Raw genomic sequence first — 18,779 nt, 5'->3', positions numbered from 1 at the left:
ATAGATTTTTGTTTCTTATTTTCCTTTCATTGAAAATAGATGTTTCCTCTGTGTTAAATCCTGATTACAGTTTCCCCTCCCTCTGCTCTCACTTTCTCCCCTCTTCATCTCCCATCCAGATCCTCTCCCTTTCTGTCTCTAATTTAAAAAATAAACAGTCTTTTAATGGAAATAATAAAATATAATAAGATAAAACAAAATCTAACACATTGGAATTGGACAAAACAAACAGAAGGATAAGAACCCAAGAGAAGGCTGAAGAAAGAGACCCACTTATTCACACACTCAAGAATCCCATATAAAACACTAATTAAAAGCCATAGTTTATTCACAAAGGACCTGTAGGGTAAAAAGAGAAAAAAATATACAAATAAAATAAAAATAAGTTAAAATTTATAGACATGAACAATAGAATAAAACAAAGACCAAAAAAAGAAAACCCCAACATGTCATTATGAGACAGAGATACTGATGAGCTTGTTTTCTGAGGCCATCAGCTCATTTGCAGGTATCATAACTGGTGATGGCTTCTGTGTTAGTGGTGGGCGCCTGTGTCCATTTCCCTTTTGCTCTGGGACCTCATGTGGTGTAGAGCTGTGCAAGCCTTGCGTGCCTGCCCCTCCGTGCGTGCATCAGTCATGTTGGTTTAGAGGGCATTGTTTCCTTGGTGTCCTGCATTCTCTTGGCCTCTCGAACACTTTCTGCCTCTTCTTCCATGGGGTTCCCTGAGACCTGAGGGGAGGAGCTTGGTGGAGACAACCCATTTAGGGCTAGGTGAGGTCTCTCATTTTCTGCATAGTGTCTGGCTGGCTGTGGGTCTCTGGGTTTCTTCCCACCTGCTGCAGGAGGAAGCTTCTCTGATGATGGCTAAGCAAGACACTCATCTATGAATACATAAGAGTGTCACTAAGAATAATTTTATTGCTACTTTTTTATAGACTAGCATTATTTGATTTTATACTAGGTCCTTGGTCTATGTGGTCTCAATACCGAGTATGAGTTCCACTTTGTGCAGTGGGCCTTCAGTCCAGTCAGATGCTGATTGGTTATTCCCAACCCCTTTGCCACCACTGCCCTTGTGTGGTTTACAGGCAGGACGGATTGTAGACCAGAGGGCTTGTGGCTGGATGCTGTTTATGGTTTCCCTTTGGTAGCCTGCAGAGTACCTTCCTGTACCAAAGGTGTTAGCACAGAGAGGTGAGGGCTCTGTGTAGGCACCAGTTCAGCTTCTTCATGGTCAATGACTCTGCGAGGGGGAGGGTGATACTTAAAGTTTCTAGAATTTCTTACATTTCAGCTTCATGCTAAAGCCATACACAACAAGCCTGTCCAAAATGGGCCATCTCAGTCTTGTTCCCTCCGTTCAGTCTGCTGTGATGTCTGGTGCAGGTCCCTGTCAGCTTAACTGTAACCTACGCCATGATCCTTATTATTCTAAGTTAAACCTTTGTTTGCTATCATTACCTTCTCTGCCTGCTGATATAAAAAGACCGTGGTAGTGTTTCTCACCTGCTCTCTTCCTGTCTCCCCATAGTGGCCTTAATTTATGGGCTAGCAACTTATATATTTTTGAGACAGAGTTTCTCTGTGTAACTTTAGAGCCTGTCCTGGAATTCGCTCTGCAGACCAGGCTGGCCTTGACTCACAGACATCCACCTGCCTCCCTAGTAGTGGTATTGAAGGTGTGTACCACCACTGACTGGCCAGGTGCTTCATTTTTTTTTTCCTTTATTTTTTTAAATTCTTCTCTCCCCTCCTCCCGCTGCTCTCCCCTACCTTCCTCTAACACAACCCCCCATCCACTCCTCAGAAAGGATAAAACCTCCCATGGGGAGTCTACAAAGTCTAGCATATCAAGTTGACACAAGACCAAACCCCTTCCCCCCGTATCTAGACTGAGCAAGATATCCCTTCTTAGGGAATGAGCTCCAAAAAGCCAGGTCATGCACCGGGGATAAATCCTGGTCCCAGTTCCAGTGGACCCACAGACTTCCCAAGCAACAGAACTGTCACCCACATTCAGAGGGCTTAGTTAGGTCCTATGCAGGATCCCCAGCTGTCAGTGCAGAGTCAGTGAGCACTGCTAGCTCGGGTCAGCTGTCTCTGTGGGTTTCCCCATCATGATCTTCACCCTTTGTTCATATAATCCCTTCTCCCTCTCTTCGACTGGATTCAGCCCAGTGCTTAGCTGTGGATCTCTGCATTTGCTTCTATCAGTTACTGGATGAAGGTTCTATGATGACAATTAGTGTGGTCATCAATCTGATTACAGGGGAAGGCCAGTTCAGGCACCCTCTCTACTATTGCTTGGTGTCTTAGCTGGGGTCATCCTTGTAGATTCCTGAGAGTTTCTCTAGCACCAGGTTTCTCCCTAACCCAATAGTGGCTCCCTCTATCAAGAGATCTCTTTTCCTTGCTCTCCCTCTGTTCCTCCCACAATTCATCCGCCTCTGCAGTACCCTTTACTCCCATCCCCCACCCAGTGTGCCCAATTTAATCATGAAATGTTACCTATTTCCCCTCCTAGGGACATCCGTGCATGTCTCTCTTAGTGTCCTTCTTGTTACCTACCTACTCAGGGGTTGTGGTTTGTAGCCTGGTTATCTTTTTCTTTACATCTAATATCCACTTATGAATGAGTACATACCATATTTGTCTTTCTGCGTCTGGGGTACCTCACTCAGGATGGATTTTTCTAGTTCTATCCATTTGCCTGAAAATTTCTAGATGTCATTGTTTTTTACCACTGTGTAAAAAAAGTATTCCATTGTATAAATGTACAATATTTTCTTTATCCATTCTTCTGGTGAAGGGTATCTAGGTTGTTTCCAGGTTCTGGCTATTATGAATAATGCAACAGCTTGATGTTTAGCATACCTTATGTTTCATACCTTCCCCTACACAGTTTCTGGCAGCTGGGACTCTTTGCTTGTTTCACTGTTGTTAGAATCCACACAGTTTTCATTCACCATGTGCTTTATGACTTTCCTAAATTACAGACATGCCTGTCTGATCTGTAAATCCCTAGACCCCATCTCAGTTCTTTGTAACAGCTTCTGATATTCATTATATTCATACACTGATATACAGTGATATTCTCTGAGCTATTAATGGAACCACTGTATTACTTATTTTCTCCTGAAAAATAATCATTGAGCATAGCTTCCTTGGAGTTTGCATCCATCATCCACAGTCACCCTTGGGCTGAGGGGGGACTATTTGACTGTGTCCAGATAGTCATTTATTAGGTGGAATGCTACTGGCATCTAGTGGATAAAAGGCAAATATACTTCAAACATCCACAGTGGTTGGGACATCTTCCCAAGTAGAGGCTTCTGTAGATGTGGACAGTGCCAAGGCTGGAAATCTAATGTGTGGGAATGGTGCTGTTTTAAAGACAATACTAACTGCATTTCAGAGTAGTTATCTGTTACTTATAGCAATTTTTTGTAAGTTTTATTTTGTTTTTTTAAATAACAGACCATTTGAAAGATAATTCTGTATGACAGTTCTAGAAAAATGTTATTAATGTACTTTTCTTCATTTTCATCTATTAGGTAAGTTGTTTTAATAGCGGAATTTGTTGCATGTGCTCTGTACTGAGATATGATTAAGTCAAGAAAAATATTACTCAAATCACATGGGATAAGATGCTTTATTTTTGCAGAACTGTCAGTTAAATGTGTAACATACTAGGTCCTTAGAGCTAACGGAAAGGTTTATGATGAAGAAAAAAAAGCTAATTTTTATCACTGCTCTTTTTGTGTGTCTGTATCATCTTTTGTTTGGGGGTAAAAGTGGAGATAATTGGGATCATTTTATAGTTTATAAAGGTTTTTCCCCTGAAATATCACTTATTTAGTATTATTAGAAGTAGATAAATTAATAAATCTACTGACTACTCATTTTTTTACTTTTTAAGTATCTCAGCTAGTGCCTAGGTTTTTTCCAGATATTTTAAAGTAACTAATCACATTCTAAGCGACGTTTCTGTGCTTTTAGTTTTAGACACATTACTATGTGTCTAGAAAGAATTTTACTCTAACTTCATGACTGAAGCATTTTTTGCTTATCTTGATAAATTACATAACCAGAAAACAAGGGAACCTCATGGCTCAACTGTAGTGTTCCTGGCTTCATATCTATGAAAACTATGAAAAGTAAAGTTATAATTTAGATTTTTACTGAACTAAAATGTGTTAGCTTTTTGCCAGTGTCTCAAGCTGCCTGAGAGAAAACTCTTCAGAGAGAAAGCCTTTATTTCTCCATCAGTGTTTGAGAGGGTTTGGCCCCTGACTGTGGGCTTACATTGGTGCCGGCAGCACTTTACCTTTGCAGGAAGGAAGGCTTAAGCAGAGCTGTTAGGCTCACAAGCTCCCACCGCCAGAGAGCAGGGGATGTGGATTGGTGCCCACAGGTTCTCCTTCTCCATATGCCTGGTGGGGACCAGCCTCATGAGATGGCTCTAACTGTTCATCAGAGTGAGCCTTCCACCTTTAATTAGTCCTTTCTGGAGATGCCCTCAGATAGACCCAGAGACATGCTCTGCCGGTTACTCTCAGTTCAGTGAGTTACATTCGTGTTTAAAGCAAAACAGCTTTCTGGGTCTGGTATTGGAAGAGGTCCAATATCATCACATTGATGATATTTCCTCCATCACATTGATGGAGGAAAAAGAGAATTGAAATTTATGTGAGGTGTTCGGCAGAAGGGTGAGGTATTTGATCTGTGATGCAGGTAGTCTGTTGATTTCTCAGCAGTTTGAGTTCTGCCTCAGCTACTGCCTAGCTGACACATTAAGCCTTTTTTTTTTCTTCAGGAAAATGTACTATAGTTGGGTGTAAGAAGCACATAAGACAAATACATATGTAGCATGCAGTTTTGTGTGTAGTAGTGATATATAGGTACAACCATTGTTTTTCTGTTTATTGGTGATAAAAGATCATCTTCTGTAATAAAACTCTTAAATGTTTTTTTCATATTTACATAAAGTAAATCAGTGTAATCTTAGTAGAATGTGTAGTAATGTCTTCATGGTTGTGTTACATTGTCACAGATTACAATGTGTAATGTTTTTCTTTTTCCTATTCCTATTGTTAAAGATATCCTATATTTGAGAATCCCTACCCTTTGAGCATACACGAGTCCCCTGTTACATGTTGTGAATATTTTGCTGATTGTCCTGTGGACCTCATTCCTGCACTTTATTCTGTTGGAGCTAGACAGAAACGTCAAGGCTACAGCAAAAAGGTACCAAGCCTGAGTTCACTGTTTAATGTAACATAGTATTATTTTAAATTTCTCACCTTGAGGTATTGGGAACACTGTTAGCTTTTTGGGATATCATTTTTAGAAGTAAATTATGTGTACTATGTTCATACCTATATAATATACCTATACATTGTATGCTACATATCTACTATATAGAATATATATTTTGAAGACAATTTCCAATGTGTTTTTTTATAGGAATGGCCCATCAATGGAGGTAATTGGGGCTTGGGTGCTCAAAGTTACCCAGAAATAATTATTACAGGGTAAGTGAAAGTATATTTTTGCCAATTAAGTCACTAATTGCTAGTATGCTTCTTAGGGCTGTTTGAATTTTAACTCATTCGGTAAGTAAAGCTTTTCTCAGTGTTACAGTATAATGAGAAGCAAGTATTGGTGAGATGTGCTGACCCCCAGCTGTTTCTGCCTTTACTCGTCCTTGTGAATGAGTGTGCTGACAAGTAACAATGTAACTGGATTTCTGTGTTGTTCTTCTCCTTTTTCATCACGTTTTTCTCTCCTTTCTTGGTCTTAGGCATGCTGATGGGTCAGTAAAGTTCTGGGATGCTTCTGCAAGTAAGTGCTTTGAAAATTTAACTGTTGGTCATGTTTCATTGCCTTTGCCCTTATACATGTTGATTTAAATAATTGTACAAACAGCATTAGACTTGAAAGTACTAGATTATAAGCTCAATATTGGATTATCAAATATGTGAGTTGAGAATTTTGAAGAATCGAGCTATGTTAATGTTATTAGTAAGCCAAATAATAATTCTCAATAGTGTTCCAATCTCTTCAAATATCTTCAGAACTTCTCTCTTTAGAAGTCAAAAATAGACATGAAAATATATTTCAAATTAGAAAATGCTTTATCCATTTCTAAACTACTATCACAAAAGATTATACTGTCCTTATGAACAGACCTTGTGATTAGATAGTAGCAAAGAGGGAAGAGACACCTTTAGAGATTGGAGACCATTTATAGCAAGCATTTATGGAAATCACCTAACTCAGGAGAGCTGATGCTTTATAGGAATATTTGATAATACTGGTGCCTTTTGGGAGAAAGTTTATAGAGAGAATGTCATTTCAGGGAATAAAGTATGTTCTCCATATTTTACAGTAAAGATTTTGCTCCAATCTCCTTTTGAAGTTTTTCTTCAGGCTATCTAAATCCTTTGTAATGGTAGAAATGTCTGAATATATAGTATACTGGAAAATAGATAGAGAAATGAAAATATGATTTAGGTAAATATAGGCTTTTTTTCATAACATGATAATTAGCCATTATATTTGGTTTTTAAAGATTTAACAGATTTTTTTCATATTATATTTTGGTTATATTCTTTACCCTCCCTCAGCTCTGCCCAGATCCTTCCTGCCTCCCAATGCATCTAACTTTATGCCCGCTCTCCAAAAATTTTAGAAAGTAATAAAATCAAAACAAAATACCAAAACAAAACAAAAAGCATGCCCACCCCCACACAAAATAGAGTCATTTTATATCAGCCAAATATTCCTGGGCCTACCCTGGAGCGTGGTTGATATGTTACTACTGGAGAATACTGCTTTTCTCTTTCCCAGCATGTAACAGTTGGAAATAACTTTTGGTGAGGGCTGGATTTTATGTCTGCTTTCCTTCTCCACGCTGAGACTTTGTCTGGTCTGAACCTGTGCAGTTCTTATGTTTGCTGTCATAGTCTCTGTGAGTTCATGTGTGCATCAGCATCTTAAGCCTTGAGAGGAGAGATTTGAGACAGCCCTCACCTCCAGGGCTAAGTGCTAAAGTCTCACTCTACACATCATCCAATTGTGGGTCTCTTTGTTAATTACTATCTAATGCAGGAAGAAGCATCTCTGATCAGAGATGGGCACAGCGCTGGTATATGGCTGGAACAGCGTGTCGTTATGAGTCACCTTCTTCCTATGTCACCTTACCAGTAGAGCAGTAGTATCTCCTTCCCTAGGCACATGTCCTAGCCAGTCTCGGGTTCTTGACCAATTTAACAGTGTCAGGTATGGGCTCTATGTCATCAAGTAGGCTTAAATCCAATTTAAAAAAAAAAAAGTGGTTTATTCCTTTCCAGCTCTTTTTGCCACTATTGCACCAGTGTGCTTTTTATGCAGCCGCTGTAGGTCCCAGAGTTTGTAGCTCAGTGATAGTTTCTCCTCATTGGAAATTCTTCTATTCCCATCCTTGCCCATTAATAACTGCCTGCCTTCTATGGGAGTTGAGTTTTGTGCTGGATAATAGCTATGGATCTATTTTCATTCTTCTACATGTAACTATGTACTTTGACCAGCACCATTTGTTGAAGTTGCTGTCTTTTCTCCAGTGTACAACTTTGACTTCTTTGTAAAAGCTCTGGTATCTGCAGGTGTGTGGACTTATATCTTGATCTTTAATTTTATTTCTTGTCAACATGTCTGATTTTTATGGCAATACCATGCTGTTTTTATTACTATAGCTCTGCTATACAGTGTGAAATCAATAGTGGTGGTACCTAGAAGTTCTCTTATTATTCCAAATTATTTTAATCCAGGCAGTGGCTACCTATGTCTTGAGTTCCAGCTTTCCAGAGGCAGAGGCATGTACACCTCTGTGGACCAGCTTGGTATAAAGAGTGAGTTCCAGAACAGCTAGGACTGTATAGACAGACCCTGTTTGAAAAAGCAAACAACAGCAACAACCAACAAAATAGAATTATTTTAGTTATCCTGGGCATTTTATGTTTCTACATAAAATGTAGAAATTTGCTTGTTGGTTTTTGAGGTTTTTGTCTGTTTATTTATTCCAAATTCTGTGAAGAATTGTGAGGATTTTGATGGGAATTACATTGAATCTAGATAGCTTTTGGTATGGTAGCCATTTTCACAAAATAATCTTCCTGACCCAAGAGCATGGGAGGTTTTTCCATATCTGATATTGTCTTCAACTTTATTCTTCAGTATTTTACACTTTTTATTATTCAAGTCTTTCACTTTTTTGGTTAGAGCTATTCCAGGTTTTTTTGTTTGTTTGTTTTGAGGTGATTGTGAAAGGTACTGTTTCCCTGATTTCTTCACTGTCTGTCATTTGTGTATAGGAAAGCTTTGTGTGTGCGTGCGTGTGCGTGTGTGTGTGTGAGTGCGTGTGCGTGTGTGTGTGTGTGAGTGCGTGTGCGTGTGTGAGTGCGTGTGCGTGTACGTGTGCGAGTGTGTGTGTGTGCGTGTGCGAGTGTGTGTGCGTGTGAGTGTGTGCGTGTGCGAGTGTGTGTGCGTGCGTGCGTGTGTGAGTGTGTGTGTGTGTGCGTGCGTGCGTGCGTGCGTGTGTGTGTGTGTGAATTTTGTATCCTGATACTTTGTTGAAAGTGTTATAGAAGTTTCCTGGTGGGGTTTTTAGGGTCTGTTGTGTATAAAACAATACGTCTGAAAATAAAGATGCCTTTACTTTTCCTTTCCTGTATTCATCTCTTTATGCTCTCCTTCAGGTGTCTTACTGTTAGCAACACTTCGAAAAATATATTGAATAGCTATGAAAAGAATATCCTTGTCTTGTTTCTGATTTTAGCGGAATTGCTTTGAGTTTTTCTGCATTTAGGATGATGTTGTTTATGGGCTTGCTGTAAGTTGACTTTATTGTGCTTATCCTGAGTCTCTCCAGGACTTTTATCATGATGAAAGGTTTGGTCAAAGAACTTATCTCCATCTAATAAAATGATTGTACAGTTTTGTCTTCTAGTCTTGTTTATGTGGTGGATTACTTGTTAATCTTGTTGAGCCATCCCTGCATCTCTGGAATGAAGCCAGTTTGTTCATGGTGGATAATCATTTTTTGATATGTTCTTGTATTCAGCTTCAAAGTATTTTATTGACATTTTTTAAATATATGTTTGAAGGGGTGTTGGTCTTTTTTTCTGTTGTTGGTTCTTTATATGGTTTTGGTATAAGAGTAATAATGGCTTTGTAAAACAAGCGGGGAAGTATTTCTTCAGTTTCTATCTAGTGGAATATTCTGAATAGTAATGGCATTAGCTCCTCTTTGAAGGTCGTTAGAATACTGAACTGAACCATCTGTATCCAGGCTTTTTTTGGTTGAGAATCTTTTAATACTGCTTCAACTTCTCTATGGATTATGGATCTGTATTAATCATTTATTTCATTTTAATTTTAGTGGATCATATGTATTTTTAAATTCATCAATTTCTTTAAGGTATTTTAGGTTGATGGAGAAGAGATTTTTAACTGTCTTTAAGGTTCTCTAAATTTCCTCAGTAATTCCTCCATTTTGACTTCTAATTTTATTAATTTGGATCTTTTCTCTGTGTCTTTTGTTTTATTTGGCTAGAAGTTTGTTGATTTTCTCAAATAACCAGATCTTTGTTTCCTTGTTTCTTTGTATTGGCTTTGTTTGTTTCTTGTTCATTGATTCCCCCCTTGTTTGATAATTTATTTCTTGTCGTCTGAGTACTTTCTTCTTGTTTTTTTAGAACTTTCAAGTGTGTCATAAATAAGATATTAATATGCAATTTCTGCCGGCTGTTGGTGTAGCACTTAGCTCTGTCTTAGTGTCATGAACATTCTTCTTAGAACCAATGTCATTGCTCCCATGAGCTTGGCTGTGCTGTGTTCTTACATTCATTCCGTTATAAAATGTTTGTAATTTCCTACTTGATTTCTTCCTTTACCCGGTTTTCATTCAGTAATAAAGTGTTCAATTCCATGGGTTCGTATAGTCCCCACCACTTCTTTTGTTGTTACTGTGCAGCTGTGATCCGTGGTGTTCAAGGAGGATGCAAGTGCTATTTCAGTTTTCCTGTGTCTCTGAAGACTTGCTTTGTATCCTAACATGTGGTCAGTTTTCGAGAAATGTCCATGGGCTGCTGAAAAGAAAGTAGATTCTTAGTACTTGAATGAAATATTCTGAAGGTGTCTGTTTAAGTCCAGTTGATTTCTGACAACAGTTAGCTCCAGCGTTTCCCTACTTAATTTTTGACCCATCCGTTGGCAAGAGTAGGATGTTGAAGTCGTCTACTATCTTTTTATGGGGGGGGTCACCATGTGATTGTTATCTACAGTAGTGTTTCTGAACTTGTGTGTGGTGTATAAATGTTTAAACTTGCAATAGCTCTTAGTGAAGTTTTCCTTTAATGCATATGTAGTGTCCTTCCTTAGCTCATTTTAAGCACATTTTCTGGGAATACCTTTTCTGTCCTTTTATCCTGAGTAGATTTCTGTCCTTGATGGTGAGGTATATCTCTAGAATGCATCAAAAAGATGGATCATGTTTCTAATCCAGTCTGCTAGTCGGTGTCTTTTTATTAGGAATCGAGGTCACTAATATTGAGAATTATCGGTGACATATCTGTACGTTCCTGATACTTTGTTGTGGTGGTATCAGTGTTTTTTGCCCCTATTTGATGAATTACTCTAGGACTGTTTATTCCTTGTGTCCTCTCAGATACAGTAAATCTCTTCAGACTGAAGTTGTTTTTGTAGTGCTTGTGTAGCGCTGGATTAATGAGCAGCAATTCCTTAAACTGCTTTTATCATGAATTTTTTTTTCTTCATCAATTGTGATTGGTAGTTTGGGTGGGTATGGTAGTCTAGTCTGGCATCTGTAGTCTTTCAGAGCTTATACAAAATCTTTCCAGGCCTTTCTGGTTTTCAAGGAAAGTCTTCCTTGAGAGTCAGGTGTTATTTCCATGTGCGTGCCTTTATGATACTTGCTTTTTTCCCTTAAAAATTTTAATATTCTTTCTTTGTTCTATACATTTATTATTTTGTTATTATGTGTTATGGAGAATTTCTTTACTGGCACTGTCTATCTTGTATTCAGTATGTTTCTTTAACTTGATAGGCATCTCTTTCTTTAGACTGGGTAACTTTGCTTCTATGAATTTGTTAAATAATACTTTCTGAGTCTTTGACCTTGGTATCTTCTCCCATCATTATCCCAGTAATTTGTAGATTGGGTCTTTGCATGGTGTCCCAGATTACCTGGATGGTCTGTTCATGATTTTTTTTATTTAACTTTTTTTTAACTGGCCTACCCAGTTCTTCTACCTTGTCTTCAAGACTTGAAATTTTCTTATTCCATGTCTTCTAAGCTATAGGTGAGATTTTTGTTTGACTTCCTGAGTTTGATTCCAGTTTGTGTCTCTTTTAGTTTTCCTATTTCTTTATTAAATTCTACTTTCATTTCTTGAACTATTTCCATTGCCTCATCAGTTGTCCGTTTATATTTTCAGTCTTCATTGGGGCATTCATTCTATTCCTTTTTAATGTGCTTGAACATTTTCATGACTGCTATTTTTAAGTCTTTGTGTTGTGTTTTAGCTAAGTTAGTTTTCTGGGTTCTTGTTACAGTAGGTTTCCTGCCTTGTGAAGGAGGCAGGTTCCCATGGTTGCTATCATTATCATGGTTCTTCATCCTTATGATTTTGCACTGGAATCTAGGTATCTACGGTTATGATGGTTAGATTATTTCTTGTAGATATCTGCTCTTATTTTTGCTGGGTGCTTGTTCCAGTCTTTGCTTGCTGTTTCCCAATTTGAGTTCTAGCCAAGTGTGATATCTGGGTGGCGGGGGCTAAATCCCAACCAAGTATGGGAGCTGTTGGTCCCTGGTAGAGAGAGATTTATGGGTTGGCAGGGGGTCACAAAAAATGGATCTGCACAAGGAATAGCTGCAAGGGCTGGCAGAGAAGAACTAGCATTTTGTTTTTATTTTTCAGCTAAAATTTATAATATACTTTCTTCTAGTAACTCTACAAGTACTGTATAAATTAAAAACGTCTAAAGTATTTGAAAAGTCAAGAAATAAAGATGACAGACCAAACACCGACATTGTAGATGAAGATCCATATGCCATTCAGATCATCTCCTGGTGCCCAGAGAGCAGAATGCTGTGCATAGCTGGAGTGTCCGCTCATGTCATCGTTTACAGATTCAGCAAGCAGGAAGTAGTCACAGAAGTCATCCCGGTAATCACCTCTCCACTGTTTTCCTTGTCAGTTGTTTGATATTTTTAAGCTTGTAAAAATTATTTAGTAAACAATTTTCTTGTACATAAAAATGTGAAAACACCTTAGTATTTATGCCACCATCTAGTTTGTGAAAAATAGCACTTTTGCATATATTTAATGTACTATCTGAATTTTTAAGTGTGTTATGTCTTTTATTTAAGGAATATCAACTATTGGTATTCCATAGAGTCTAAAGCCATTATGCACATGTGTGCATGTATGAACTCCCACCCATGCACACGGTTTTTAAAGGTTGAGTTGAAACTCTTTTCTTTTCTTTTATCTCTAGAAATATAGCGTTTTTAAGCTTTAACTTTTAAAGATATTCTTTCTGGTACATTATATTACAAGGATTTTTAATTATTAGGAATAGGTAAACAGCCATTCTTTTATGACAGATGCTTGAAGTTCGACTGTTATATGAAATAAATGATGTGGAAACGCCAGAGGGTGAGCAGCCGCCACCTTTGTCCACCCCCGTGGGCAGCTCCAACCCTCAGCCCACTCCTCCTCAGTCTCATCCGTCCACCAGTAGCAGCTCATCTGATGGGCTTCGTGATAATGTACCTTGCTTAAAGTAAGTTGAAAACATTAGGTCTGCTTTCCATGTTATCTCTTCATTTAGAAAAATGCTAATCATTAGTACACCTCTGGTGGCATTTCCTGTAAGAACAGGTGCTTCTGTGTTCGGCTGTGGTTGACTGAGCTTGTCTCTCTATGGTATGCTCTTACACCTGATATTGCCAAGGTTTAAAATAATGAGGTTAATGGCTGTGGGTTACCCACTACACCTTCTCAGCTAGCCATGATTGCCTTCTGAACTCAGGTTCAGTGTGGTTTAAGATCATTCTCTTCACTGAACTCTGAAAATTCTCCTTCCTATCATCTTCACTTGGAAGTCAATGTTCTCTTATTTATTTTATCTTTTCCTGAGTCTTAGCATCAATTTCACTTCTATTTAAAAGATTGTATTTTCTGTTACTTTAAGACCATACTAATTCATGCAGAGATATATTGGATAAATTTTTCTTTCGTTTTTTTTTTTTTTGTTGTTGTTGTTGTTGTTGAGTTTCTGTTTTTGAGTGGCTGTCTCTGTTGAGAGAGCACAGAGAACTAAGGTGACGAGGGAGGAACTGTAGTCAGGGGATGACATGGAGACTGTGACTCCGTCTCCACACAGGAAACAGCTAAACTCGTGATGGGGACAAAAGCTCTTCTTGTAGTGGATCCTAAGTGGAGAGGTGACAGGACAGCGTTTGTACTCAGTGAAGAACTAGGCTTTGTGTTGATTTTACTGTTCATCTGCTAGGATCTCTTCTAGTGAGTATGCAGTGGATAGGATGTCGATATAATAAAAAAGCAACTCCCCACTTAAGACAAACAGACATTTAAGAAAAAGAAAAAAAAAATACAATTTTGTTTTTTAGGATTCATTTTTTTTAAATTTTATTTCAAAGTACACGTTTAACAGAAATTCTTTGTATGTTCTCAAAAACTTGAGAGCATGGTTTTTAAACAAGTGAATCTCGAGTAGGGACTGCCTTGCCTGTTTCAGGATATGTGCCAGTGTCTAGAGACATTGTTAGTTTCCCAACAGGGGCTGGGGCTGCTGTTGATATGGTAGACAGGAACCTGAGATGAGGCTCAGATATCTAGTGGACAAGCAAAGAATTGCTTTCTTTAAAATGCGGTAGTCTCAAAGGCCCAAGTGGGCTTCTTCCCTTTCTTCCCATGTTTACCTCCCCTTTTCTGTGCCTCCTCCTCTCTCTCCCTCTTGCTTACCCAACCTTCTCTTCACCTCTCACACTTAGACACACACACCACATACCTCCTTTTAGCTACAGTTCTTGCATATGTTACTAGAACAAAATTTACAATATAGAGTTTTATATTTTTGCTTTTTTATTATACAGTACTAGTTTAAGACTAAATTTTAAAATGTTACTGCAATGTTTTATATTGGTTTCATTTTTTATTTTTTATTAATTTCATAGATGGATAAAATACAATTGTCTTTTATGGGTATTGATAAAATAGTTCTGTATTTCCTCGGTTTTATCAGTTATATGAAGTAACACTTTAGTATATTTAGCATGATGTTGTCACATAAAATGTGAGATAATATTGTCCTCATTAGCAAAATTAGAATACTTTTATCTGGACTTTCGAATTACTTGTTCATCTAAATGTGCATAAGCTTCATATACACCTGTCTTAAACATGAGATTAGTTTTCTACCTGAGGAGTAAGCACTGCCAATACATGGCTTTCCCATACCGAGAGAGGCTAGGAACTAGTTATGACAAGGAACACAGTGCTCTCAATCCAAAGTTACAGGACCCCTTGCCTTGGCTTCCCAGCTAAAATGAAAAGCAGGTCCAATAAGTGAGTCTTTGTCCTCTGGTTTTGCTTAGGTAGGTGTTTTTCCAGTTTCTGCACTGACAGAAAGAAAGGACAAAGAGATCAGGAAGTTAATAATCAAGAACAATTCAAACCTCCAGCCAGGGAACTGAAACACACAGTCTGGACATCTACATCCTTGTAAGATACACTGTTTCTGGAACTGAGTTTTCAGTACTGTCCATAGACCTGAGGTTATAGATAGCCATCATTACTGTCTGACATTCACATCTGTGGTGGGATGGACTAACTTCTAATCTGCAAGTATTCTCAGGTGGAATTTCAAGAGACTTTTTGTATCTAGAAAGTCTCATCAGCCAACCTATTACTAATTTATAATCTTTGTTATTACCATTAGCTGTTAACATTTGTATGTTGATATACTTTCCCTATCCTGGTCTTATACAATATCATATATATATATATATATATATATATATATATATATATATATATATATATATAAAATCCTGGAAGAATTGAGGTAACTCTGATTTGATAATAATGTTCTTCTTCACTTTGAGTGACATTTTAGACTTCTAGGCCATAACTGAGTTTGAAAATTCACTGTGGTGTTGTCTCCATTTTTGGAGAAGCTTGCTTTGAAGGGGTTTCTCCCTTAACCTCATATGATCAACCTTGATTTCTGTTAAGATAATGTAGTTCTTGCCCTCTTCTTATCTTCACATGGAATTCAGGGAACCCAACTTCCTTTCTTGAAGAGTCTAACAACAGAATAAAATATGATTTCTAGACCTGTCTAGCAGTTATTAATAATTGCTATGTAATAGTTACCAATCAGTAATAATAGCTATAAAAAGGATGTTGTATTCATCTGTGATTAATTTTTAAAAATATTTTTCATTCTTTGAGAATTCCATACATGTATTCAATGCATGCTGATTATATTCATTTCCTACCCCTCCACTTAACTTTCCTGATCCCCTGCAACATCCTGCCCTTTCTTATTAATGACCCACTGAGTCCAATGTATGCTGCCCATATACTCCTCCAGTGTGGGCACACTGGATCATGGCCAACCTGTAAGGGGAAATACCTCTAACGAATACTGGCTCTCCTTCCTCCAACAGCTATCAACTGTCAGTAGCTCCTCAGCTGTGGTATTGTCAGATAGTCAAGGGTTATTGAGGACCAGAGCAAATGCTACATTTCGGTGGTTCTCAACCTTCCTAATGCTCTGACTGTTTAATACAGTTCCTCATGGTATGGTTACCCCCAACCATAAAATTATTTCTGTTGCTACTTCATAACAGTAAATTTTGCTACTGTTATAAATCGTAATGTAAATAAATAACTGGTATGTGATCCATGTGGAACAGGGTTACAACCCACAGGTGACATATGTAGATGTCATAATTAATCTTTTATTGAAACATGACTAGATTGAAAGACACTGAGACTGACATCTAAGAGTGTGGCCATTTCCAGATAAGCTTACCTTACTTAAATATCTTCATCCCATGGTAATGAAGAAAGAGAAAAAGTAGAAGTCAGCTGAGGACCACCGCTTATCTGCCTATCGCTTTGCTCCCTGATACAAATGCAGTGTGACCAGCTCTTTATGCTCCTAGGGCCATGCCTTTCTCATCTTGATGGACAGTAACCACTCACTCAAGATCCATATCCTTCCCTCCTTAAATTGCCTTTGTTATTTTGTCACAGCAAAGAGAATAGCAGCTAACACCTATAGTCTGGTTAATTTGTTTTAAGTTATGTAAGAATTTGTTTTCTGGAGTAACCATTAAGGCATTGGCCTCACATAAAATATAACTGTTAATTCACTTTACTTTGAGACTGTTAGTGTTTTATCTGGCAATTTCTTTTGTAAACAACATTTGGCATGAAGAAGTAAACAACCTCATCACTTTATCAAATGAGATGGGGGGAGTTCAAGCTGTTTTAACTTTGAAAATATACATAAAACATTTACCCAGAATCTCACCACCCAGAACTTGTGATTGATGTCTGTGAGACCATTCAATAATTTTACTGTTCATTTCCCATCAATAATCTCCAGTACATTAAAAATGGAATATTTTCCAAGTGATAATTTATGATACTACCCTAATTTCTGATGAAATATGATGAAGTCAGTGATTTCAGCTAGCATGAGAGCCCAGTGGGTCTCCTGATTCTAAGCTGTCTAGGAGGCTGACCTCTTGATTGCTGTAGCAATACTCTTGCAGGAAGCCCTGAGCTCACTTGATACAAATGCAGAGAGAGGAGGGGAAGTAACTGTGCCTTCTTTTCCCCTTCTGATCTGATTTATAAGCCAGGGTATAGGTGTGGGAACAGCAGAGCTGTAGTTGGATACTACTCATTCGTTTCTCGGCTGCCCAAAATAATCCCTCAGAAACTATATTAATTACAACACTGCTTGGCCAATGGCTCTAGCATACTCAGAGTTGTCTTGATTTGAATTTCCTTAATATCTAAATAAGTTGAACAATTCCTTAAGTACCTTTTGGCCATTTGAGATTCTTCTGTTGAGAATTCTCTGTTTAGTTCAATAACCCATTTTTAATTGGGTTATTTAGAATTTTAATGTCTAATTTCTTGAGTTCTTTATATATTTAGGAGATCAGTCCTTTGTCTGATATGAGGTTGAAGATCTTTTCCCATTCAGTAGACTGCCTTTTTGCTTAATGACTGTGTCCTTTGCTTTATAGGAGCTTCTCAGTTTCAGGAGGTCCCATTTATTTATTGTTGGTCTTACTGTCTGTGCTACGGGGGTTATATTTAGGAAGTGGTCCTCTGTGTCCATGCATTGAAGGCTACTTCCAAATTTCTCTTCTAGCAGGTTTAGTGTGGTCAGATTTATATTGAGGTCTTTAATTCATTTGGACTTGAGTCCAAATGGCGATAAATATGGATCTATTTTCATCCGTCTTCATGTTGACATCCAGTTATGCCAGCACCATTTGTTTTTCCATTGTATAATTTTAGCTTCTTTGTCAAAATCAGGTGTCCATAGGTGCGTAGATTAATATCTGGGTCTTCAATTTGATTCCATTGTTCAGCATCTCTGTTTTTATGCCAATACCAAGCTGTTTTCATTACTGTAGCTCTGTAATAGAGCTTGATGTCAGGGATGGTGATGCCTCCAGAAGTTCCTTTATTGTACAGGATTGTTTTGGCTATCCCTAGGTTTTTTTTCCATATGAAGTTGATTATTATTCCTTCAAGGTCTGTGAAGAATTGTGTTGGGATTTTGATGGAGATTGCATTGTATCCATAGATTGCTTTTGGTAGGACTGCCTTTTTTACTATGTTGATCCTTCCTATCTAAGAGCATGGAAGATCTTTCCATTTTCTGGTATCTTCAGTGTCTTTCTTCAAAGACTTAAAGTTCTTGTCAAATAGGTCTTTCACTTCCTTGGTTAGTGTTACCCCAAGATATTTTATGTTATTTGTGGCTATTGTGAAGGGTGTTGTTTCTCTGATTTCCCTCTCAGCTTCTTTATCATTTGTATATAGGAGTGCTACTGATTTTTTTTTGAGTTGATCTTGTATCCTGCCACATCATTGAATGTATTTATCAGCTGTAGGAGTTCTCTGGTAGAGTTTTGGCAGTCTCTTATGTACACTATCATATCATCTGCAATGGCTAAGATCAAAAATACTAATGATAGCATATTCTGGAGAAGATGTAGAGTAAGGGGAACATTTATCCATTGCTGGTGGGACTGCAGATTTGCACAACCACTTCAGAAATCAGTATGGCAGTTTCTCAGAAAATTGGGGATCAACCTACCTCAGGATCCAGCAATACCACTCTTGGGAATATACCCAAAAGATGCTCAATCATACTACAAAAGCATTTGTTCAGCTATGGTCATAGTAGCATTATTTGTAATAGCCAAAACCTGGAAACAACTTAGATACCCCTCAACTGAAGAATGGATAAAGATAGTGTGGCACATCTACACATTAGAGTACTACCATAGTTACTCCTATGCTGAACCCCCTGATTTACACCCTGAGAAACAAGGATATGAAGGGGGCTCTGTGGAAGGTACTTGGAAGAGGCATAGCCACAGGGTAGGAAGGAAACAGAAGTTTACACAAATATTGTTTAAT

The 18,779-nt window shown here is 38.0% G+C and overlaps 1 protein-coding gene across 5 annotated transcripts in view; it reads left to right on the top strand.

Annotated features, from left to right (window-relative positions):
• Stxbp5 (syntaxin binding protein 5) overlaps nucleotides 1–18,779 on the top strand; it is a 138,639-nt gene that overhangs the window by 77,026 nt on the left and 42,834 nt on the right. For all 5 annotated transcript variants that reach the window (XM_038338744.1, XM_038338741.1, XM_038338743.1 and 2 more), the window contains exons 12-16: nucleotides 5,103–5,250; nucleotides 5,470–5,537; nucleotides 5,807–5,847; nucleotides 12,016–12,236; nucleotides 12,677–12,855. In XM_038338744.1, the coding sequence (XP_038194672.1) occupies nucleotides 5,103–5,250; nucleotides 5,470–5,537; nucleotides 5,807–5,847; nucleotides 12,016–12,236; nucleotides 12,677–12,855 (657 nt within the window). The remainder of the gene's footprint in view (nucleotides 1–5,102; nucleotides 5,251–5,469; nucleotides 5,538–5,806; nucleotides 5,848–12,015; nucleotides 12,237–12,676; nucleotides 12,856–18,779) is intronic.

Source organism: Arvicola amphibius, chromosome 8, assembly GCF_903992535.2.
Source record: "Arvicola amphibius chromosome 8, mArvAmp1.2, whole genome shotgun sequence".
Lineage (NCBI taxonomy): Eukaryota > Metazoa > Chordata > Mammalia > Rodentia > Cricetidae > Arvicola > Arvicola amphibius.
The sequence above is the reverse complement of the archived record's forward strand: the minus strand, read 5'-3'. Positions and strand labels throughout refer to the sequence as shown.